Consider the following 25,618-nt stretch of genomic DNA (forward strand, 5'->3'; position numbering starts at 1 on the left):
TCTGCATGCCTCAGGTGCAGCCAAAAAAATAAAAATAAATAAAAGTAAAATCTAAACCCATGCTTCAATGTATGTCTGTGTTTCAATATTACATATAAAGCCACTGAACTGATCCATTGGCTGAATTCATTCACTGGGAATTTTAACTGAATTGAGTGCTCGTTTTAACACTTTACAGACATGATTTTTGAGTCTTAGTTGTTCAATAAGTATCTATTCTGGCTGTGAATCACCATGTCCTTTATCTCCCTCTCCTCAACTTTTTTCTGACCATTTCACTTTGAGAATGTAACAGGCTAGGAGTTCTTGCCCTGGAGCAGAGAAAACAAATCTGACTAGGAACCATGAGGTTGAAGGTTCGATCCCTGGCCTAGCTCAGCGGATTAAGGATCCCGCATTGCCCTGAGCTGTTTGTGTAGGTTGCAGACGCGGCTTGGATCTGGCGTTGCTGTGGTTGTGACGTAGGCTGGCAGCAACAGCTCCAATTCAACCCCTAGCCTGGGAACCTCCATATGCTGATGCTGTGGCTACAGCCCTAGAAAAGGCAAAGAGACAAAAAAAAAAGAGAAGAATTTAACAGGCTATATAGAATTGAATCTGAACTCTATGTCTGAATGCTCTGTGTTAACTGATAAAAGTGATAATAAAGAGAAGCTCCAGTTTCAAGGAAGGAAGGAAGAGGAAAGTCTGGGATAGTAAGTTCATGCATTAAACATAGATTATATTCATTCATGGACTCACTATTTCCATTATCTCAGATCATTTTCTTTCAGAAAAGTGTTTACTGTGTTGCTTAGACAGTACCTTCGTTCAAAGTACTTTAATAATAAAACAACAGGTACGAATTTCAGATTTTTTGAGATTTACTAAATAGGATAATTGAAATTTGCATATCTATGCAAATGATCATATTCTCCTTTTATCTACTGCATATTAATAAAACATAATAAAAAATAATATGTAATAAAACTATTCTAAATTCTTATTTTACTAATTTCAACACTACATTATTTTCCTTTTATCATACGATTTAAAATTTTCTTTTACAAACAGGCTATATTTTTTTCTAAAAAGTCTTCTAGAAAGCTACATTAGATAAGCATTTTAAAGAAATAAATGCAATTTACATATTTATTAGCATGATTCTTATTACTATTGGCTTTGATCACTAAAGGCTATTACGCTAATTTTTAAATCATTCTCAGAAATCATACATAATGTTAGAGACTAAAGCTAGACAATCGGTCAGAATCAGTTATACCTATTCAAATTTAAATTAGACAAGTTTAGAAAGAGATAATGACAATTCATTGACTCTGGAGAAGGGAGAACGGCTTGCCAGATTATCTAAATGGCTTACCTATCTCTTATCCAGAGCAATGCACTCCTTTAGAGAATTTATGAATATTTCTTACGATTCAAGCTTTTTTGCAATTCCACTATCTCACCTAACTGGCTCTGAAGTCCTAAGACTATTTCTGTTAAAGATTTTCTTTCTGCTAAATTTCCCAGTAGTCTAGTGGGTTAAAGATTTGGTGTTGAGGATTAAACTGCTATGGCGTGCATTCAATCCCTGACCCAGGAAATTCCACATGCCATAAGCAAAGCAAAAAAAAAAAAAAAAAATTCTTTTTTCTTTTTTTTTTTTTCTGGCTCTTGTCTTTTCGGGGCCGCACCCGTGGCACATGGAAGTTTCTGGGCTAGGGGTTGAATCAGAGCTGCAGCTGCCGGCCTGTGCCACAGCCAAGCGGGATCCGAGCTGCATCTGTGACCTACACCACAGCTCACAGCAACGTCAGATTCCCCAACACACTGAGCAAGGCCAGGGATTGAACCTGCGTCCTCATGGATGCTAGCTGGGTTTGTTAACTGCTAAGCCACAATGGGAACTCCAAAAATGATTTTCTTTCTGTGATGTGGAGCTGTTTTACATACAAAGCATTTAAGTCCTCTCCAATTCTCTTTCTCTTCTGCAATGGTGATCTTGTATTTTATTTTTGCCATGAAACAGACATATCCTAGACCAACAGTGACACACACTGATTCTCAGAAGAAAGCCCCATCACATTCAGTATTTTTTATGAGCTCGAGGAATGTTTTTAAATAAACAAGGTTTAGTTGGTCACATGGGACTTCATTCAAATGGTGAAAGAAAAGGGAAGTGGAACAAATGAAATAAAGGAGATGAAAGAAAGAAAGAAATAAGCAAACTTACTCTCCTTTGGATGTTACATACAAATGCTTGGGTTTTTATAGGGTTTTTTTAATTTTTAAAGTCAATTTAAAAACATTAGCTCATTGTTAAAACACTTCTGAAGGTAAGCATGGTGCAGCTCCCTGTCTGTCCTCACCATTCAGGAATTGCACTGAATACAGATGAGTCGACTGCATGCAGGCTTGTACACTGGGTCTGCCCACTTCTAACTCTTATGATTATTTTCATAATTTGAATGTGAAAAATTTCCCCAAAGCCAAGTATTAAAAAAATTAATGCAACACCTTTTTTATTGTTTTCTAACTGCCATCTATGTTTTTTCTTATCATTGTTGGAAAGTGTGTATAATTACATTCTGATTTTTCACTATACTAAATGTTTAAAAGTGGTGGGGATATATATTTTCTTTCTGAAACTTAGACTTCTTTCCAGACTGACTAAATTCGTCACCTTGATTTCTAGCCATGTTTTAAATTTGTATACAGCACAGTTCTTCGCTTGTTTGTTTCTCTTTTTCTGGTAGCAAGTGGGGCAAAGCCAAAGAAAGTCACAGTCCTTCACATTACCCTGTCTCCAAGCACTTAAGAAACAAGTAGTAGAGAAACAGATCAATACGCCCTGCTAAGTCAAGATGGGGTCCTTGTGCCTCTTCACAGGAATCAATTTTAAGATCCTGACCACCTAATGGAGCCCGACTCCCATTTCTGAAACTTCAACAGTGAGTGGGACTGATACTCAAAAATTAATTCCAAGCTATAATTTTGTTTAAATCTTACAGAAACTCTGTTAGATAAAATCTGAGTTCCCCCAGCAACATTTCATATGACTTGCACAACATTATTTGAAAACCATTTCAACCAAGTGAGCCTGCAGTTGGCGATGTGTGACTCCAGATTTCTCACTATGGTCAAATTCAACTGTAAATCATCTCATTTCTCTCTGCTCAGGAAGACTGTACTGAAAAGTTTCCCTGGGTCCGAAGCCAGTGTTAAATCTCAGTAGCTAGGTTTGGCAGTCAGTCTACTCTGTTAGCACTTGGCTACGATGCGTCTGTAAGATATGGGATGGGGACGTCTAGGAGTATCTTTCCAAGTACAGCTGCATAAAATATTTTTTCCTCCTGAAAACTTAATGGAAATATAATGGTTTGCTCCTCAGTTTGGAAAAAATAAACAACATTTAAAAAAGAATTTCATGGAGCTATTATAAAATTTTTGTGGCTAGATAACACGGTGACTATGTCTATGCTCTGAACTTGATTTTTTTATTTCCAAATTTACACTAATTTTCCAGAAAGCCCCTAGGACATCTCAAAAGATTTGTTTTCACTCCTTATAAAAAGGGAGCTATTAAGCTAATTAGACTTATTTGAGATGTTAACTTACATGAGAAGCGTGGTCAAATAAGAAAAAATACTAATTCTCCTATAGGTTGTGTCTATATAGGTATATGTTATATATTCCAAAAATTCTATGAACTTCCTAGAAATACAGTATTTCCTGGTATATTATTATCATTCATAATTCTATTTATTATCCTAAAATGTATGACACAGAATTTAGCAAATTTCCTTGCCAAGTGCATTATAATGAACTCTCATCAGATCTTTAACCATGGTCATTTTAAATCTTTTGACATTTACAGCTATTGTTTTACTAAGGTGCTTTTGCAAAAGTGTTTCTACAAAAGCACTTCATCTTCAAGAAGATTCATGGAAGAGGTAGGTATAGGTTTCTGATAACTTTGTAATTATAAAACTGAACTGGGCAAGACTTTCTAGAACTAATGAAAAAACTGGATTCAAGCAGAACAGGAATTCATAACACAGAGCTGAATGAACTGAGGATGTGATGTTAGTTCCTTAATGTTTTAAATTTCTAGACTTATGGGAAACCTTTTCCCTTAACCTATCTATGGCTTCTAGCAATTTGGTAAATTATGCCTTTGTGAACAAAGATAAAACATTTACTTTTTCTCCCTATCTGATCTCTCCAAAATTTGGAAACTCTATAGAGTATTCTTTTCAGGCAACAGAGTTACTTACATAAGTTCAATAAAAACTTGTTCTCCTTGTAACAGGACAATTAGAAACACTGTCTGTGTTACCAAGCCTTGGATGGAATATCATACATGAGAGAGAGAAAGAGATGCATAGACTCAGATATGACCAGACAGCTTTAAGGAATTGCTTGGACTTTGGCTTGGCTTCCTGGACACAAGAGGTTTTTAAATAACTCGTTCTGAGATGGCTTATTAAAGGTCCGAGCAAAGTAGTGTTAAAAAGATCTTATATGGTCAATCACTATTCTTGCTGCACTTTTGTAAATAATCAGGATAAGTTTAATGCAAATAAATCAATTTTACTATGATTATCTTTGATGAAAATGGGGGCAACTGTAGAGAAAAAATTATGTTTGCACAATTGTCTGTATTATATTCTAAGCCTATTGTTTTTGAGGTTTCTCTACATACCTGTAAACTGGACTGGATCCTGAATTTGTCTTTTTAGGACCACACCCTTGGCATATGTAAGTTCCCAGGCTAGGTAGGGGTCGAATGGAGTGGCAGCTGCTGGCCTACACCACAGCCACAGCAACACCAGATCTGAGCTGCGTCTGTGACCTACACCACAACTCACTGCAACATGGATCCTTAACCCAGTGAAGGAGGGCCAGGCATAGAACCCGAGTCCTCATCCTCATGGATACTAGTTGGGTTGTAACCAGCTGAACCACTACCGGAACTCCCCTTTTTTTTTTTTTTTTTTTGACCCTTAAATTTTTCTAGCTTCCTCAAATATCTGGCTACAATCTTTAAACTAACATTTCAGTCTCTAAGAACAAAGACTGCCGTCGAATCTCCTTGAAAGGGATGACACCAGGTTCTGCACCAACCCAGAGGGCAGGCAGACTGTAGGGTCTTGACCCTTGGATACACATCTCACAGATGAAAAAGCCTCCACTTGACAACTGGTCCTTTGCAAATGCTGGGGACTCCAAATCAGAAGGACTAGGAAGAGAAGTGGCTGTTATCAAAGTAGACTGCTTCTGCCTGAGATGCCAGATCAAGACTTCATATTTTAGGGGAGTTCCCATCTTGGCTCAGTGGTTAACGAAGCTGACTAGGAACCATGAGGTTTTGGGTTTGATCCCTGGCCTTGCTGTGGGTTAACGATCCGGCGTTGCCCTGAGCTGTGGTGCAGGTTGCAGACGCAGCTCAGATCCTGCGTTGCTGTGGCTGTGGCGTAGGCCGGCGGCTACAGCTCTGTTTAGACCCCTAGCCTGGGAACCTCCATATGCCTTGGGAGCAGCCCTAGAAAAGGCAAAAAGACACGTGCGCACACACACACACACACACACACACACACACACACACAGAGACATCATTCTTTAACTAAAAATGAAACCCTTTCTCCTTCTTTGTCTTTCCCTTTTTCTGGTATTGACCTAGAAAGATAATGTCCTCATCTGTATCTCTCAGGCCATTGCTAATGGGGGCAACCTTTCAGGGTGCTGGATTTGCCATCAGCAAACTCTGATCTGCCCATGATGTTACACATCCCTTGGTCTACCGCCTTGTCTGTGGTTAACATCCCAAATTCGGGAAACTTTGCAGTTGTGCTCTATGCAAAGAAAGTGACACAAGGCAAAATAAACCAGAAAAAACTGCCTGTGGTCTATAGACCCTTAGAGTTTACTAACCTCCACAGCTGTCTGCTTTCCAGTTCTGAGCCACAGATTCAAAAGGAAGTTACCAAGAGGCATTCAGGATTCAGAATTTACTTCTTTTGACAGGGCCCTCCTTCCCTGGTTGTACTATAGAATCCATTGCTAAGAAAACAGCTGACCAGTAAAGATCTTTAGACTCTTGGCCAAAGTTGTTCTTGATAACAGGAGGGCCCTTGATTATCGTTTAGCTGAGCAAGGAGGTACTTGTGACCACCACCACCTGCTGTACCTGGATTAACACTCCTGGAAAAGTTGAAACTCGGTAACATAAGATCGCTGAGCAGGCCACTTGGCTTTAAAAGGCAATACCTTCAGTAGCGTCTTTCTTTGATTTATTTGATTCTGATTGGACCATGGCTCCAAAGTACACTCAAAACTTTGGGAGTTTTTTTTTTTTTTTTGTCCTTTTGTCTCTTTAGGGCAACACCCATGGCATATGGAGGTTCCCAGGCTAGGGGTCTAATCGGAGCTGTAGCTGCCGGCCTATGCCAGAGCCACAGCAACACCAGATCTGAACCGTGTCTGCAACCTACACCATAGCTCATGGCAACACTGGATCCTTAACCCACTGAGCGAGGCCAGGGATCAAACCGGCATCCTCATGGGTTCTAGTCAGGTTCGTTAACTACTGAGCCACGATGGGAACTCCGGGAATTATCTTCCTCATCGTAATCATAGAAATCTTCTTGGCCTGTTGTATTCTCTCAAAAGCTTTAAATGCATGTTCACAGCTATTCACCATTAAGCAAATGATCTCCCTAAGACTACAATGTCAAAAAGGGAACTAACAGAATGACAGACTTAGAGCATGTGAACCTGAAGCTGTAACCCATGGTATCTCAGGGATTAAGCAAAAACGTCCCAACCTGTGAATACCACACAAAGGATCAACAGAGTGGAGAGAACTACAGAGCAGTAGCTGAGAGTGGCCCTAATGCCTTAAATTTTTGTCACATCTCAGTTAAGCCGAGATTCTGATCCAAAGAGGGAAATTCTTTAAGAGAAGACAACAGACCCCAAACAGGCCCTCTTGTTTGCTAAAGCAGAAAACACCAGCCAAGACCTACTTCCTAACTTAATTTCAGTTTTAACCTCCCCTAGGAATGTAATCTTAGTCTGGAATTTTCCAGTTGGCACCAGTGAGGTAATTGGCCATGGAGGGCTTCTCTGTCCCTTAGAGGAAGATGAGGTCATCTGCTCTCTCCTCCCACCCCCCAATTTATGAAAGCCTTCCATTTTGTACAGCTCCTCCAAGCTCTTTGCCACTTGCTGGATGGGATGCTGCTTAATTTACGAATCGTTCAATAAAGACAATTAGATCTTAACAATTTACTCAGCTGAATATTTGTTACTTAACCTCAGGACAAGGCAGGAGGGAGAGCTTCTGGCCAGGGAGGAGAGCCCCATGCTCTCCACACAGAAAATCCATCGTAGTGAATGCAGGGCTAACCCCGTGTTGGGGAAGCAGGATTGCTGAGTGAACAGCAGTTAGGCAGGTTAGAAAGCTCATGTTGCTTTGTCCTCAACAATGAAAAGCACCTTTCTCAATTCTCTGGAGAACCAGAAACCCATCCTCAGGTTGGGAAAAGGAGCCCTGAAGGGACAGTGCCGCGAGATAATAATTCACTCTGAAGTAAAGCATCTCTTCCTTGGAATTCTAAAAGACCCCGCTGATACACTAAGGAACCTAACTGTTTGGATTGGAAGAGCTGGCTCAGCAAAGCAATAGACGGATGAATTCAAGCTCAGTTCAGGGCTCTACTCATAGCTCAGAAAGATGGATACAGTATTGTCTCAGTCCAGTCAGGCTGCCATAACAAAATACTACCAACTGGGTGGCTTATTAACAACAGAAATTTTTTTCTCACAGTTCTGGAAAGCTTGCCTACCAACTCATCCTGCCTGATCTCTGACACAGACCCTCCAGATAGCTACTTAATGTCTGCTTGGATAATCTAAGCCATAGAGCACTCACACTCGCCTGGAGTCAGACCATTCTACTTACGACACTCCAGCTGCCCCTCTGTCCTTTCTTGTGTTGAAGGAAAGCCTGTGTGTCTTTCAGTTTAATGCCAGTACTGCCTTTTGGAGCAACAAAAATAAGCATATTTTTTCTTCCATGGGATTGCCCTTCAAATATGCATAACTCCATTTATTCTTTTCCAATATAAACTCCCTAAATCCTATTTTCTTGAACCATTGAGCTGAGGAAAATTTTATGTATCTCCTGTGTTAGACAACTTCGTAGTCCAAAGACAATTTTTAATGGAGTTTCAAAAAAGGCATCTTTAAAAATAAATATAGGAGCTAATATATTGACTTCTAGTAAAAAAAAAAAAAAAAAAAAACCCTGATGTCTTTTATATAATTTTATACTTTAACTAAAAGGGTTAACTAATTTTTAATTGAAAGGATTTACCTTGATTGCCTATTTAATATCTATATTATTATTTTCTAGACTTTCTGAGCTATCAATTATTTCTAAATGACTAGAGGGAGTTCCCTGGTAGCCTAGTGGTTAGGATTCAGAGCTTTCACCACTTCAGCCCGAGTTCAATCCCTGGTCTGGGAACTGAGGTCCCACATCAAGCTGCTGCCACGTTGTGGGGGCAAAAAAAAAGAAAGAAAAGAAACCCCAATTACTAGATAACTTCCACCTAAAATTTCTGCTTCGTATTGCTAAATGTGTCAGAGGGGCATTTTATTTTCTCCTCTGATTTTATTTAGCTAAATTAAAGCTGCCATAAAGTGATTTGATTTAAATTTTTGTGAAGTCTCTTTCAAAATGTGCTGATCAGTTGTGATTGAAAATTCAAGTTCTTCATCATAAGCAGAAACATTTATTCTGGACATTTTTACTTTTTAGTTATCTACTAATCCCCTAGTGACTAGAAAATTGACTTAACTATAAGCGCCTATTCACCTGTTAAGATAACTGACCAAAACATTGGTGTGAAATGTTATTTGTTAATAAAAATGAGTTCCAGTGGATCCAGAACAGGATGATTAGGTCAGTTTTTTAATCTCTGTCACTGAAGTGTCTATCGCATCTAGCCTAAGTGACTGCAGCCTAGATGAGACCTTGTTTTTAATTTAGTTAGTTCCATGGTTCCTTGTACAAGGTAGACATTTAAAAACTATCGATGGAATTTGATCAAGTTTCTATACAACAACAGCTATTACTGGACTTAATTTAGCAGGAAAAAATGTTTCAGAAGAGAAAAAAAATCTACAACCAATGAGATAATCACCAAACTTGTTGACATTAATTTTCTGTTTAACAAGTCATTTCCTAAAATTTAAATTAAGGGTTTGGAAATCAGAAAAGAAATAACTAATATGGGCAGTTCTGGTCCTTGTTTGATTCAATTCATTTTAAAAAGAGGAAGTAAACATTTCCACAAAGTTGTTTTTACTTTTAAAGCACAAGGTCAATATTAAGGGACATTTATATTTTGACGGACCGAAGGGATATAAGTTTTTGAGTTTGTTATTTTACATATCCATCCTTCGCCTTGGAACTTCCCATGTTGCTAGTATGGCCAAAAAAAAATATCGAAGACGAAAATGGCATTTTCTTGAACACAATTTAAGTCACTTTGAGAAGGCAATAATCATATTAAAGCCAAAAGAAGCACTAATCAATGTATTTTTTTCTAATTTTTATTTGTATATAAACTAAAACATAATTTGAGATACACTGAGACAAGAAGAATATGTGCAAGCAAATTTTATGGCAAATTTACATGAGTCAAATGCAGTTCAGGTCTGTTTGTTATGTTTTTCTGGTTAATTCAGATGAGGTAGTCACAGTACCTTATAAATCTCCGCCGCTAAAACAACATCTGGCATAATAAGTCTGAAGATCCCAAGTTTTTTTTTCTTACAGATACATGTTTGTTTTTAAAGAATTACAAGGAAGTTACTCTGCTGAAAGCGTTTCAGGCTTTTAGATAATTCCATGTAGCCCTTCATCTTGCTTTAAACAGCAATATTGTTTAGCTCGTATACCACAAGGGGGCTGGGACCAGGGCAGCACAACAGCGTCAGCAAATTTACTCTTATTTCTCATTTACCATACTTAAGAGGAAGTGATGAGATAACTTATTATGAAAAACCTATGTAATTATGACAGCCACTTGCCAGGCAGTCACATCATTCCCTTCTGTTCCTGGCCTCCTCCCACACCTACATTCCCCCATTATTCCAAGTGGCAGCAGAGAAAGAAAGAGTGCTTTCACCGGAGCAAGACGTGCTGGTTAAATTCCCTGCCCTGTTACTTACAGGCTATGTAACATTCAGTAAAGTGCCTGACCTCTCTGATGCTATCAGGAGTAAATGGATTAATATATATATATATCACACATATTAATTATATATTATTATATATAATAAATAAAAATTAGCTATTATTCCTAACTTTAATAAGTAATGTGTCTCATGCACTTGCCATTAATTTATCCAACCAGTCAATAATTATGTATTCTAAGCACTGTTCTTGGTGCTGGAATTATAGCAGTGAACAAAGCAGACAAGATTCCTGACCTCATGCAGGAGGAAAGAAAGGAAGCATGTAGTGAAATAAATTGTAAGTAATGAAACTTTGAGGAAAAAGTCAGGTAAGAAGAGAGGGGGAGAAATGAGGCTGGAATCAGGAAAAGCTTCTCTGATGAGGTGACATTTGAAATGAAGAAGCTAGCCATGGGAGTTCCCCAATGGCTTCAGTGGGTTTAGGATCCAGCGTTGTCTCTTCTGTGAGGTGGTTTCCATCTCTGGCCTGGGAACTTACACACGCCTGCAAATGTAGCCAAAAAAGGAGAAGAAGCAGGCCATGTAAGCATCATCCATTAGGGGAAATAGGAAGTGTCAAAGGAGAGCAAGATCAGAATGTACTTGACCTGTTAGAGCCACAAGGACAGCATGAGTGTTAGTCAAGAGCAAGAGAAGAACTGTGCAAATGATCTGAGAGAAGAAGCCAGGACGCACTGGCACTTGATGGACAGTTCAGAAGGATTCAGTGCTTCTGGCAAATGTAGGAAGGAGGACCTGGATACAACAAGCATCACCCAGCTGCCTTTATGCAACAATGAAGCAAAACTGCAGCTGGAGGAAAGGCAACTCTGGGGAAAAGAATGCTGCACCCTTTCTTCCTGCTTCTGTGAAAGCTAAAGGACTTCAAGCAGAGAGTCAAACAATTATCTCAAAAGTTCCCCTTAGGAAAGGTAATAAAATGGGGTGACTGGATCTAAAGGACAATCCTCCTTCTCCTGCATAATAAGTACTTTCCTAAAATGTCCAGAAATTGGGCACACGCACTGCTGCCCATTGCCTGTGTACACAGTTAAAGTTGCCTTTCTTATTTCCATGAGTATTTGAAATCAGAATTGATCTACTAAGATAACCATAAATATCTCTATATTAACTCACTTGAAGGAGTAGACTATTCATTACACAAATGTGAATTTCATCTTGACAATGACTTTTCTCCTGACCTTATGACACCACTAAATTGGGCCCACATTTTCTTGGCTGAATCTCTGGCAGTAGAGAATTAACTTTTACAACATAAGCTGTTCCCTGAGTATAATTTTATTGGAGGATGTTTATATAAGTTTTAGGTATTCTCTCCATTGTAAAAACATATGGGGTAGTCTAAGATCTATATCAGAAAATCTCTAATCCTAAAGTCACATGATTTAAAATGTGAATTGTACGCCACACTACAATACTTGTATGGCTAATGGACACTGTGAACATACTGAAATATGAATTTCCCAGCAGCTACACTGCCACCAGCACATCCCCTCATGGATGCAGTGGGTCACACCATCTCGTGGATTCCCTGGTGCTTTCTCTGAGAAGGAACTGGGGCCTCTTACTCAGTCAAGCTGCAAGAAGTAGGAAGGAGCATCTGATTAATCTTAATACAAATGAATGGCAGATTATTAGCAAATGATAATGTATTGAACAAGGAAAAATGTCTAAAAAAATCTAGGGTCCTAAATTTAAAACTCTTAGTAACTGCTTTAGGAAAGATGCTCATAAAGCTACTGAAACCTAGGTGTCCTCATTTTGGGTAAGTGGCCCTGATCCCCTGGTTCCAGAAGATTATACCAGGGATCCCTCAAAGTTGAGGCACTGATACCAGATGGTGTCAGACAAGAGCTGTACTCCTCAAGTTCAGACACTGGATGGTAATTGGTAGGTTCCATCAGATTCTCTCTCTGGGAATTTGTATATAAAATTTAGTGAAAAATATGATTGAAAAAGTAGATATTTATCTCAGGCTGCCATAACAAATACCATAGACTGGAGAGGTTAAACAATACCTATTTGTCAGCATTCTAGAGACCCTGAAGTCTAAGATCAAGGTACCCACAGATTCAGTTCTTCATGAGGGCTCCCTTCCCAGCTTGCAGATGGCCACCATCTCATTTATGCTCACAGGACCTCTTTTGTGGACATATAGAGACAGCTCTCCTGCTTCTTCCTCTTCTTATAAGGATACAAACCCCAGCATGAGGACACCACCCACAGGACCTCATTTAAACCTAAACATCTCCCAGGCAGGTCTCTGCTTGACGTTTTTTCCTCCATCCATCGCAGGATCAAAACTTAAGTTTCCCTGTAGTTGTCACTATCAATGCTGGAGAGAGTCATTTCAATAAAATATAACCTTATTTTATCACGTGTTGAAAATAAATAAATAAATAAATAAATAAACCTAAACATCTCCCAAAAGTCCCATCTCCAAACACCCTCACACTGAAGGTTTAAGGCTTCAACATATACATTTGGTGGGGTCAGCGGCCAGGGCGGGGGGCGGAGAGACAAATATTCTGTCTATAACAGTAGAAGTAGAGAGATACAGAGCATAAACAGATGCCTCAAGGCTTTAAAATTGAGGAGCAAGCAGAGTGGAAAAAGTTGACAGCAATTATTTGTTGACAGAGTATCTTGAGGGAGAAGCAGATGTGGGGAAGCCAAGAGAGGACCATGGTGGCCTATTGGGTCCTAGCACTGCTGTTCAACAACTAGATAAGCTGGTGTATCCCAAATAGTCACGAGAAATATTCTGGATGTCAATGAGACTGAACAGCCCCACAGTGACATTTGTAAGTTCATCAAGCATTACGAGAACCAGGTGAAATCATTTGATATCTCACTTAATTGACTATGGTGTTGATCCCAATGTCCTCAACATTTTGAAGAATTGTTCTTACGGAAAAGCTAAAAGTCTAAAACAAATTTCTTTTCTTCTTTTTTTTTTTTTTTTTTTTTTAAGACACAGTGCTTCAGAGAAAACGCCATGAGGTGTTTAAGTTAATACAGTCCTTTTCATCTTCTCCTCATCAGCTCTTGATACTGCTGGTCAAATCCTACAGACTTCAGCCATACAGACGCTGAAAGTGGGAAGAAATAGGTCTGCAAGAGTGTTAGTTATCTGGGTGCTGTTTCCAGAGAAGATGCTCCTTCATGGAGTGTACCCCGCACAGATTTCTCTGAGTTGCTCTCACAGCTGTCCAGCCTCCCTCACTCCTAAGCCCCAGGCTTTGTGGGTTGATGGAAGTGCATGTGGATTGTGAGAAGCTCTCTTGAGTAGCTAACAAAGGTGTAGTTCTGCGGTTTCCCAGGCTGATGTGCAGCATCAGAGCACAGTGCCTGGGGGATCTGGGGAAGCTGATCCTGTTTAAGTCTTTCAAAGTAATAATTATATTTTTCCCTTAGCAGTTTTAAGCTCCAAAAGAACAATTTAACTTCAAGTTAACAAGAAAAAGTCATAGGCAAAGAAATGAAAAGGTGGCTTGGGTCTAAAGCTTAGGGACCTAAACTTATCAGACAAACACTGAGCTTTAAATTTTTGGTGTTGCTGTGGAATTTTCTCCGGCCCGTACATAGTCAAAAATCAAGAAATTTGTATTAAATGCCTTTCAACTGGCAACAGGAAAAAAAATATTTTGTAATGAAACTGGGTGATTTATTGGCGTACTTTAATTTTAAGAATTGAATCCACAGTTGCAGAATCTGAATACAGAGAGCTGATCAGACTTTGCCGTTTTATGAAAGGGACTGACGCATCTGTGGATTTTGCTATCTTGAAATAGACTTTTTTTTTCCCAGAGTAGACTCTGCTTGAAACTGAGCTAGTCACTCTACTTTGCTAGAATCCCATGGGCAGAAATTATTACCCCCATGTTATAAATGGGAAATTGAGGTTTCCAAAGGTTAAGTGATTTCCTAAAGTTGTTCAGCGGGCAAGCTGAGATTCTACCCCTCATCTCCATTGTTCTAAAGCCCCAGCTCTTAGTCACATAAGAAAATAGCTTGTTAGATTATGGTGTGTGTATGTATGTGTGCACACACACACAGACAAGTGCTTGCAGCCACGGCCCTCCCTCCCCTGAGAATCACAAAACAACTACTAACAGAAGTGGAGATGAGGAGGATCTTGTACCAATTTATAAATAAAGAAAAACCATGAAATGAATGTGTTTGGGACTGAGATGAAGTGGTCCCTGTTTCTGGCTGGTGTGTGTTGCCCTCATTTCTTCCTTCATGGAGAATGAACAATGAAAGTCATAGATCAATCTCTCCGAGAGCTGGACGTGCCCCTACAGTAACAGCCCCTATTTTATAACAATCAATCCCATCTGGCAAACCTCACCACTTTACTACGCTTTCTTTTTACTCTAGCACTATCACCACCTGACATTTGGGGCTGCACTTATTTTTTCCAACTCTGTTTCCAGCCAGAATATCAGTCCCTAGTGGTCAGGGGTGTTAACTGTTATTTCCAGAGTTTATCATAGTTCTTTGACACAGAGTGAGTCTTGTCACTCTGAAATTAGTTCACATTTGCAAGGTCTGACATTCGCCTTTTCTTCAGCACCCTATTACTAATGATACTCTGCTTCTGCTTTATCAAGTCAATATACAACTAACCTCAGTGTTTTAATGTCATGGTGTTTAGGAGAAATGATGAAAAAGTTTTGGAACAATGACATGAGGCAAATCAGTGAAAAATCAGCAGGCTATCTGAAACCAAATTTCTCTTAACATTCTCATGCTGCAGTTTCTGAGCCAGTATCACTGTATGTTCTCTATAATCCAATTTATTTTAAAATGGCTTTTGATTCCTTTTTTGTGCAGTACTGATGTTAGGCATGAATGAATGCAAACACTTGCACCATCAAAAACAAACAGCATCTCACCACCCAGAATGCCATGGCAGGAGTCCACAAAAACGAGATTTAACTCCACAGAAAGGCATTAGGAGACAGGATTAATGGGTGGTCTTTCCAGAAAAATGGCTTATAAACATCACAGAAATAGTAATTTGGTGACTTGGTATCAATGTTTGTCAGCTTGTTATTGGTAATTTAACTGCTATCTTAAAAAGAAAATTCTGGGTACTTAATAAATTTAATTTGAAACCCACACTTTTGCAAACCACTATTTTTTTCTGAACCACAGAAGCTTTATTGATAATTACTGATAATTTGCATTATTAACCTACAGACCTTTTACTTTTTAGCTGATATGACTTGGTGTGACTCCTAGGCAAAAAATTAAACTTATTTTGCCCATACCATCCAAGGATTTTTAGTGCTCTGGGTGGAATTTCTATAAGTCAAGCCAAGATCCTCAATGAATATATTAAAGATCTACCTTGTAATGAAAAAAAAAAAAAAAATCAGCAATTATAAGGACACTGCTATATCTTACACAGAAAAAATTCTTTATTTCTCAAATTGCTATTTTGTAATGGCCTGTTTCCCTTATGATCTGAGGGAAAATTGAGCGATATTCTGGGCTAGAACCTTAATACACGTTAGAAGTCAAATACCTCTTAACTATATGTTTTTCTACTTGCCAAAACAATGTCACCTCTTTGCTTAAATCACACAAATTGCAGCAATGCCCACATCAGATTAAGGTCACTGAGAGCTATGGGAGTAACACCACCCTGGGATAATTTTCCAGCTTGAAAACACAAGCTTTCTTTCTTTCTTTTTTTCCTTTGGTCTTTTTTTTAGGCCCGCACTGCAGCATATGCAAGTTCCCAGGCTAGGGGTCGAATCAGAGCTACGGCTGCTGGCCTATACCTCAGCCACAGTAATGCAGGATCTGAGCCACATCTGTGACCTGTACCACAGCTCATGGCAATGCTGGAACCTTACCCCACTGAGTGGGGCTAGTGATCAAATTCGCATCCTCACGGATACTAGTTGGGTTCGTTACCGCTAAGCCACAATGGGAACTCCACACAAGCTTTCTTCCATATTGACTTTTCTAATCGTGTGTGAAATATTTATGGAAACAAAATGAAATCTTTATTTCTTGTAACTATGCTAATCAATAAATATTTTGACATTCTTATTTTAAGCACTTTGTTATACATAAAACTTTACAGAGCAATTTAATGTAGGCCGAGTCTCTCTTTTTCTGGTCTCTTGAAAAGCAGAAGTCCTTCCAGTGGTCATGTACATCTCACATCCCTCAGTCATCCCCAGCAGAATGTCTTAATCCCACTCCAGGTCCTGTCTTCCCATTAGGTCCCTGATTAGGTTCCTTCTCATCACTTGAGAAGGGCTCTGTGGCCTCTGACAGTATGGCCCTCACTTGACAAGAGCAATACCGTTTTGGACATATCGTATGCAAACTCACTTCTAGATACTGTGGCCCCCATATGCAGCTCATGAGCATGCAGTATTTGAAAAACAAACTGAGGACAATGACAATTGTAAGTAGACTTCTTTTCTATAAGGAACCCAACTTGATTTCAAGATCATAACATATCCATTACGCTTACTTACTATATTTTACCCATCCAGTTCAACGGGAAAAATGACTTCCTGACCTTGAAACTCAAAGCAATAAACAAAATACTGCCACTTAACACTGTCTTATTGAACCCAGAAATCCTGGAAGATGGACCACAGTTTTGTCCCCAGACAGAAGCCTAAGGCAGGAGAAAATTCCTGAAAATTCCTAAGGCAGGAAAGTGAGGCTCTTTTTCTTTCAATACCTGAGTACTTTAATGTGGGCCTTGGTAAAAGATGGGGGAAAATACAAAGCATTTTAAATTGCTTAGGTATTTACATGGTAATTATTCCTGTGAGTGGGAGAAAGAGAAGAGAAACCCCCTGTTCCCTGAGAGTCTTGCACTGTGAACTCTTGGCTAGCTCCCTTTGTACGCATCATCCTGGCCATCCCTCTCAGTCACCCATAGAGGTTAATTCCAGAATTATGTGAACTCCATTTCATAGATGAGGGATCAGATTTTCTGAATATTTGCATAATTTTTCTGAAGATGACACACTGGGTAATTTAGAGCGTGGATGTTAGATGCCTTTGTCAGACTTCAAAGGAGGTTGTCTGTCTATTCTAACTTGGCTGTAAATTCTTGAAAGGTGTTGCTGAGTATGTGCTATAACTTAACATTAATTATCTTAAACATCCATATCTATTAACACCATACTGTCCCCAACTCAGTGAGATCTGGAATTAAATCCTGATCCCAGACCCCAAATCCCATGTCTGGGCTTCCCCTATGAAGCCTGTATTATCTTGCATTATCTTCCAGGCTGGGTACCAGTGGCCACAGGAGAGCAGTGGGAATGGGCACAGTTCTCTAAGTGAACCAATCATTTTCTCTATGGTGGTCTAGTTTGCAGCATGAGGTTTCCGACCAATTCACTCTATGTGAGTTCTGCAGGGCTGCCTGGTCACTTAAGACCACAGCCTACCCACAACCCAATACTCTGAGAAAGTGGGATCTGCCCCTTCTGGGCACCAGATTCTTCTCCCAGTGACCTGGCCAGGTCCCTCAGTCTGCATCCCTCCAGTCCTAATTCCCTGCTGATCTTGGAGTTCCAGCATTTCTACAGATCACAGGTTACAAACCAAGGCCTGCAGACTTCAGATAGGTGGTGTAAGTGAGGGAAGCTGGAAAGAATCTGAGGTGAACTAGAGCCCAACTGGGCTTAAGGGACAAGAGGGGAGACTGCTGCAGTGGAAACATGCCCAATGTGAGCCTAGCACTATCACGTGTGTGTGTGTGTGTGTGTGTGTTTTGGCAGGGGGGCCACACCTGCCACATCTAGAAGTTCCCAGGCTAGGGGTCTAATAGCAGCTGCAGCTGCCAGCCTACGTCTCAGGAACAACCACGCCAGATCGGAGCCACATGTGCGACCTACACCACAGCTCACAACAATCCCAGATCCTTACCCAACTGAGAGAGGCCACGGATCAAACTAGCATCCTCATGGATCCTAGTCAGGTTCACTTCTGCTGAGCCACAATGTGAACTCCACATGTGTGCATTTTTAAGGGAAGATAGGAGTGCCAATTTTTATGTGAATTGGTAACTAATCCAGTGGTATTTTTAAATATTATGAGGACATAACACTTGACACTGTGCACAGTTTATGACTTCTGCCTCAGATAATTGCTCAGCTCTGGCTTAAAAAGTGTAACTCTCACAGTCTTGAAAGCCTTACTTGTAACTGGAAGAGGTGAGCTAGCAACACAAATTGATTTTGGACAGCTGACTAGGGAAAAATTTTGATAACTACATCAATGCATTGCAGAAGGAGCCCACTCCAAGTAGCACTGGGAGGCAATTCTCAGGAGCCTCTGCATATCTTCTGAGACACTGACAGTCTTTCTTTCTTTCCAACAATCTGTTTGGGGACATCAGAGAGCAAACAGCCTTGGAGTCTCTCTAGAGCGATGCTAACTTCCTGTTATAAAATATTCAGGTTTCCTAAACTCAGGGATCCTCTCACGTACTTCAACTGCTGCCCTGTGTGTGTCAATCCATGAGATTTGTGGCTCAGGGAACCGATGAAAATGCCAATACTCTGACAGGTGTTACCATCATGAGTATTAAGTCCTCGGTCTCTGGCCCAGGAGTTTCATGTCTTTTGCCAGCATCTATGAAACAGTATTAGGATGCAAATAGGGTACATTCTCAGGTTCTTCATAGTTTTTGATAACTGATATTAGTTTTTCTTCCACTCTGAACTCTGGCTACAGCAGCCACTCTAAAAATCAACAGCCTAGTGTCTTCTACCTACTTCTGCCATTGATTTCCCTGAAGCAACCTCGCTTTTGAAAGTACAGTGGTGCCCTATTGTCATCAAAACAATCATGAAGGCCCAGCATTTCAAACACCTGAATCTCTTTTTAGCTCATTATTTCTATCTATTTTAGGCTTCTATCTTCACCTTCAAACAAGAGGTTAGTGCTCAGCAATAAAACAAAATAATTAAGCAGACAGACTCTCAAGCTACACTGCCTCATTTTGAAACTCTTTTGCCACTTACCGGCTGTGTCACTTTGGTAACATAGCAAAATTACAATAAATTTAATTGATTATTATCCAATTGCATATTCAAAAATTTCAGTTAAGAGTTCATCTTAAATGCAGGTGGTCTGTAATTTATTATCTAACTTATCGTTTGGAAGCTGAATGTAAATAGTCTAGGGCTATGAATGGGCTTGGTCCTTTCTCAATCCTTCATAGTTTAGCAAAACATTGTTTTCTTAGGATTTCCTTTTGAAAAAAACAAACATCTCCTATCCCAATTATCTACAAATAATACAAAGGATCAAGCATAAACCCCTCTCCAGTCAAAGTGTAAATGTGCAAACATACTATAAAGTTCTTTTAAATTGCTCAACAACTCTTCCACAGATGCCCTTGCACACTCAGAATGCCTAAATATCATCACATAAATATTAGCAGTTTCTTCACAGCTTTAATCAAAAAGTCAATTCACCCAAATGTTAACTGTCTGAAGCAATGTTTCCACTGGTGTTTTCACTGTGATATTGTATTTCTCTTAATGGCCTCAAATGAGCTTCCATGATTTTCTATTTCTATTTATTCTTTCTATTTCTTTTTATTTTTATTTCATTTCTCTTTATTTTTAAGCCTATGACAATTAAAATAAAAATTCCAAGGGGGTAAAGGGAAGGAAAAGCCACAAAGGTCTGATTTGATTTTCCTACACTTCCCCTCTCCCTATTTCCAAGCCACTAATCCCCTCTCAAACAGTACAATAGACCAGCTAGACATAAAGAAAAGGAGATAAAACTGGCCAGCCAGTGCATTGTTCTTGCTAATCTGCACCATTTACATAAGGGTTAGAAGGCTTGTTTTATCATTTAAACAGGCTTAAAAACCTCTTTGCAAATGAGATTTAGTTCCTTCTAAAGAATGAATTCTAGCTGTTTGCTGAGTTTCTGCTAGACCAGCACTGGGAGCTGACTTGGCAGTAACTTCAGCTACTTCTTGGGCCACATACAGTATATGCAGAGATTGCTTCCAGCTGCCAAAACTGAAAAGCATCAAGCTGATTAAATTCTTCCCAGGAGGTGAACAGGATGAGGAGCAGGTTAAGAAGCCAATAATATCAGCTCTTAAACTGTACCTGGATGAACCGTCCTTTATGCAGGTGCTTTGGAAATGGCTTGGAACTTTTAGAGCCCATTGAATCTTCCTTCAGAAAGGAACAGAAGGGCAGACAGCAAATGAAATTTGGAGACAGAAAGACTTAAAATAGTCTCAAACCGTGAAGTAAAGGCAATCTGAGCCCTTGGATACGTTGTTAGTCTGAGGGACACTGGGCACAAGGATAGACTATACAACTAACTCCCTCGCCAACGTCAGCACAAAAGATAACCAGAACACACAAAGATTTTCTTAACACAGAGGAGTATACCCTTTACATCATAATCTTAGATTGAAAAAATCAAGATTTAAGAAATCAAGTTTTTAAAAAATCAAAGCCTATTATTTGTTTTACCTGGCACACCTTGAACAGATGTTCAGTGTGACTTTGGCCTGAAGTTCAGTGGAGTGAGAAGTTCGACCTTGGTTAAATTTGCTCCCAGAAGGTACCAGGGTGGTTACTCCCTCCATTCTTAAATCATCAAGATCCTCTGTAAAAACATAAACAATTACAGATGAAAATTAACTCTACTAATTACAGAAACATGTCTTAAGTTTTCAGATATCTGCCAGTAGTTGGTTAAGCCATACATTCTATTTCCACTTTGTAAAAATCTTACCTCATGCATCAATTATTTTTCAAATCATTTCTCAATGTAGTTGGAGGAAATTATATAAGATTTACAGGAGCACAATGGTGAGAGATTAAATCTGTTTGGATGAAGGGCAGACCATATGTGACTACAGAATATGGATCCAAAACTTTTTCTGTAACCATCCACAGAAATCAGACCATAATCTCTATTGCAATTGACCCAACTGACCCCAAATGGTTAGGACTTAGTCAAAGACGCTAGCTTTCAACTAAAAACAAATCAGAGGAAGAGAAAGAGGTCCAAGCCAATTATACAAGATCACTCACTTCTAATTTGCCTGCCTTCAGGTTCCCCATCCAACAACCTCTCATCAGAATTTACCTGAAGCCTTCTGCTTTTTCCTCGAAACCCTTCCATTTGTCTTCACCTAGGAAGGACAATATTATACCTGAGAGTCACACCACAGGGATGCTCTAAAGCCTCCTATTCTCCCAAAGCCCCTAATCAACACTTACTAGGTCTAAGTTTCTCTTATAATTTAGTCCTGATACAATATGGACACGATCTCCTGATTTATTCAGAGAATAAGGAATCTCGTAAAAAGGATTCTATTTACTTGCTCTCAGCCTTAGCAAAAGAGAGACGAAGTTTCAAAACAGAAATTATAACTTTGCTAAAATAGAACCCATGATCAAGGTTATAACCTATATAAGAAGGGAAATCACTCTCTCCCCATAAGGCTGTAGACTATCCAAACATATTAGACCTCTCACTAAACAATCGTGAGGATTTCTAGGTTTAACAGTGTTAAAAACAAGACAGTAGGCCCATGAAGAAGTTGCTCATGCCGAGCCCCATGTCATCAAACTGAGACTTAATTCCAATTTAAGTTCTCCGAGAAGTGGAATCTTAATCCAGCCAGTCAGGAGTCACCTGACCAGCACTAGTGGGTCAATTTGCCTGACAGATCCCAACCATCCCCTAAATGAAAGGGACCGGCCACAGCCAATCTGCTTTTTGCTAAATTACTTCCCGTTTCCACTCTTGTCAAGAACAGTCTTTTATTTTATTTGGTGCAGCTCCTCGAGCTCCTTTCTATCTCCTTTCTATCCAGGCAGATTGGATGCTGCCTGATTCATGAATCATTTACTCAGCTGAATTTTAACAACTGCATATTGCAAAAAAGTGTCAAGTTTTCCTGAGATTGTGACTAGTCTAAATCATAAACAGGCTTTCTCTTATCTGAAAAAGATTTGTTAGCAGACTCCCTCCACAGGTAACCCCAACTAAAATCCTTTTGTCTACTTGCATGAAATCAATCTGGGCATGTCATTAGAGTTTCAACTTAACTCCATGGAATTCATAAAAACTCATCACCTTGACCTGCCTGTAAAGACACATTCCCCTTGTTGTAGGCAATAGCCACCACTCCAGGATCCATGCTTCTGCGGAACTAGTTAAAAGCTTCCCTCTTACTCTCATGGTTCCTCATGCTACACAGACATTACTAGTGCCTGAGAACACATGGCACTTTTCAGTTAGCTAATTAGCCTCTCATGAGATTCTGTTGGTCTCTCCCCCTCACACTACTGTCCATCATTGTGACACCCTGACCTGCCACTCTCCTGCCCCCATGAGGGAAAAGGAACTTTAACATTTTCTTAGCTCAGTTAGGGAACTTGCTATACTTCATTTAGTGTTTTTAAGGACTCCATTGAAAACTCTGACCTAATATTATTTGTTGATAGATCATACTTCAAAACTTGAAACTAGAGCAGAACATGCTAAAACCAATTAAAGCTTGCCTTTAGAATACCGTCCTCTATCCGAGGTAAAAATCAATCCAGATGGCAAAACCATTGCACTTCCTTAAGCTTGTCAACTAGCCAAAGACCACAGAGTAAATCTATATTGGGCATGCTTTTTTAAAAAAGACATAACTTGTGGATGCTTTGGAAACAAAAGGTCAACTCTGCAGGAGCCTCCATCAAAAATGGACAATATGTTTAACACACTTTTAGCTGCACTCCTACTTTATAGAGAGAAAGCTGTTGTTATAAAAGTTGAGGCTTATGGAAAAAGAAATAACATGGAAGCTAAAATCATTAGCAGATCACTTTGCAAATTAAGCAGTCTTAATGAAGGTTTTGATCCAAACTAAACTCTTAACAAAGGAATCCTAACGGAATTCAAAGAACCATTATAAAATATTACTATTTAGCCCCTCATTTTGAAAAGAAAAATGGGGGAAAAGATCGTTTGAGTTTTTCTGGTGCTCCCAAGACAGTTGTTTGGTGGCACTAGATGGTTTCAAATGGATTTTGGCTAAATTCCTACATGAATTACTCTGTACATGGTACAGATAAATTGGTTACTGTCTTAAATCAATATGGCTGGGGAAACATTAAAAAGACGGCTGAGATCATTTTTAAGTCATGTGGACCTGTCAACAGCATAATTCTAGAAAAACTGTAAATGTGGGAAATGGCCAGGAACCAAAGCCTCAGATGCCCTTTGAGCACTTCACAATGTATTTTACACAGCTTCCACTTTTCATGAGATTTGAATATATTTTAGATATTTAATGGCTATATAATTTCAGGATGAGTTTAAACTCTTTGCCAAAAAGCTACAGTCTTTAAGTTGCTAAAAAGCTAGTCAATTTTGTGTTCCAATCTTGGGAATATAAACTTTTACATCAAATGAGCAAGTCACACACATCATAAGAAATATTATTTTAAAAACCTGTAAGGTATTACCCTTTACTATTTTTATCACTTACAAATTTCTGAAAGGTAAAAAAGAAACAATGACATCTTTAAATAAAACTAACCAAACTTTCAGAAAGCCTTGAGCTGCCTTGGACAAAGGTACTCCCACCTGCCCTTATGCCGACACCATCCACTCCCTGGGGAACACGTTGTTTACTTCCCTGTGAACTGGTAACTGGAAGTGCCAAGTGCTTCAGGATTTTACCTATGATATTCTACTCTGCCCTGATGCATGGAGATACTGGAAAATATTGTAAGAGGCTCATGTACTCTACTCAGTCCTATCACCAACAGGATTTGGTTGCACTCAAACATCTTAAACAGTCTCTTCATGACATCCAACTATAAGATTTCATTTACTGCGAGATACATTTGAGAAAAGTTGCTCTTAAACCTCATTAGAGGAGGTTCTATTAGACACTGTTAACAACAAAGACCGAAATAAACCCTGGAGTAAATCCTTGGTTTCACATGTCATAATGAAAGAAACAACCCAGAATCAACAAAATTGGAAGCCTGCTCTAACAGGGGACCTCAAAATGAAGATCCTCAGAGATTCTCTAGAAGCAGCTGAGCTCCACAATAGACAGATGACCCAAGACCCTCAGAATGACCCAGGGGCTTCAGATAGTAGACAGCTTTTGCACAAGATATTGGATCAAGACTTCTGCCTAATGATTTTTTGTTTTTATCAGCTTACTTACCATTATTCTTCTAATTTCTTCAGACCCCTGATTATCACTCACCCATAATGATGGGCTTTCATCCTTTATTACCTTCTTACTAAAATTATTAGACCAAAGTATAATAATTCTAACACCAATCTCAGATTTCCCAAACAGTAGTCTCTAAGCTTACTGATTGCTAGATATGACATTCCTCACCAGACCCCAATGATAAAAACCTAGGGATATTTCCAGTCCCAATAAATGAGATCAAAGGAATTAAAGCCAATGACATTTTCACTTTCATCCATATGGATAGACAATCTTAAATAAATCAGCTTGTAACTGAAAGCATCCCTCTCTCAAAGAAAAAGAACAAATTATCACCATCTATCAATTACACCCTCAGTAATTCTAAATTTGAATTTAGAATTCCTAAGATGATTGACCAACTACCTGCTCTCTGGAAGAGACTAATATAAATACAAATGTATAAAACAGCTAATGTAAGGCCTTGGTTTCAACTTCAGGCCGTAAACAATTTTTTTCCCTAGGTATCTATGTGTTTTTACCAGATACTGCTTCCTCTGCAACCAAGATGGGCTATTTGCTTGTCTCATAATAATATTTCATGAACTTTAGAAATTAGTATTCCAAAATTTATCTGTGCACAGACACCTTAATTCTATAAATCATCAAAGTAGGAAGTTAAGATTCAGATGTGAGCTCCAGAACAAGGTTACCCTTGTTATTCAGGCACTATACCTGGGGGAGTTACTGATTTATTGTTTATGCAAACAATTAAAGCAGTGCTTCCAATAACAGGAATCATACGAACAAAAGCTGTAAGACATGCATCATTTTAATTCTGGCATGAGTTTTAAATAATATCACCTCTATCTTAGATGGAATGTAAATCAGTCTCAATTTCTTGGCAAGAGTAGTGATGGACAAGCTAGATTTCCTATTCACTAGTCTTGATAGCATCTGTGCAACTGCTGATACTAAACTTTTCTCAAACATTGTCATTACAATTTTATGATGGATTTAGGGTATATATGATACTGTTAGGGTATATCTAATACTTCTTGTTGTACTTGGCTCAATGAAACAGGTAAGGTAGAAAAGACTATATGTCACTGTAAGGAAAAAGCTACCTGGCTCTCTTAAGTTTCATCTTTA

The 25,618-nt window shown here is 39.1% G+C and overlaps 1 protein-coding gene across 8 annotated transcripts in view; it reads right to left on the reverse strand.

Annotated features, from left to right (window-relative positions):
* Positions 1-25,618, reverse strand: part of C6H8orf34 (chromosome 6 C8orf34 homolog) — a 361,855-nt gene that overhangs the window by 116,960 nt on the left and 219,277 nt on the right. For 7 of the 8 annotated variants that reach the window (XM_047783785.1, XM_047783789.1, XM_047783793.1 and 4 more), the window contains exon 8: positions 20,760-20,895. In XM_047783785.1, coding sequence (XP_047639741.1) covers positions 20,760-20,895 — 136 coding nt within the window. The remainder of the gene's footprint in view (positions 1-20,759; positions 20,896-25,618) is intronic. The other variant, XM_047783787.1, reaches the window with a different exon arrangement.

The sequence above is a fragment of the Phacochoerus africanus genome, chromosome 6 (genome assembly GCF_016906955.1).
Source record: "Phacochoerus africanus isolate WHEZ1 chromosome 6, ROS_Pafr_v1, whole genome shotgun sequence".
Classification (NCBI taxonomy): Eukaryota; Metazoa; Chordata; class Mammalia; order Artiodactyla; family Suidae; genus Phacochoerus; species Phacochoerus africanus.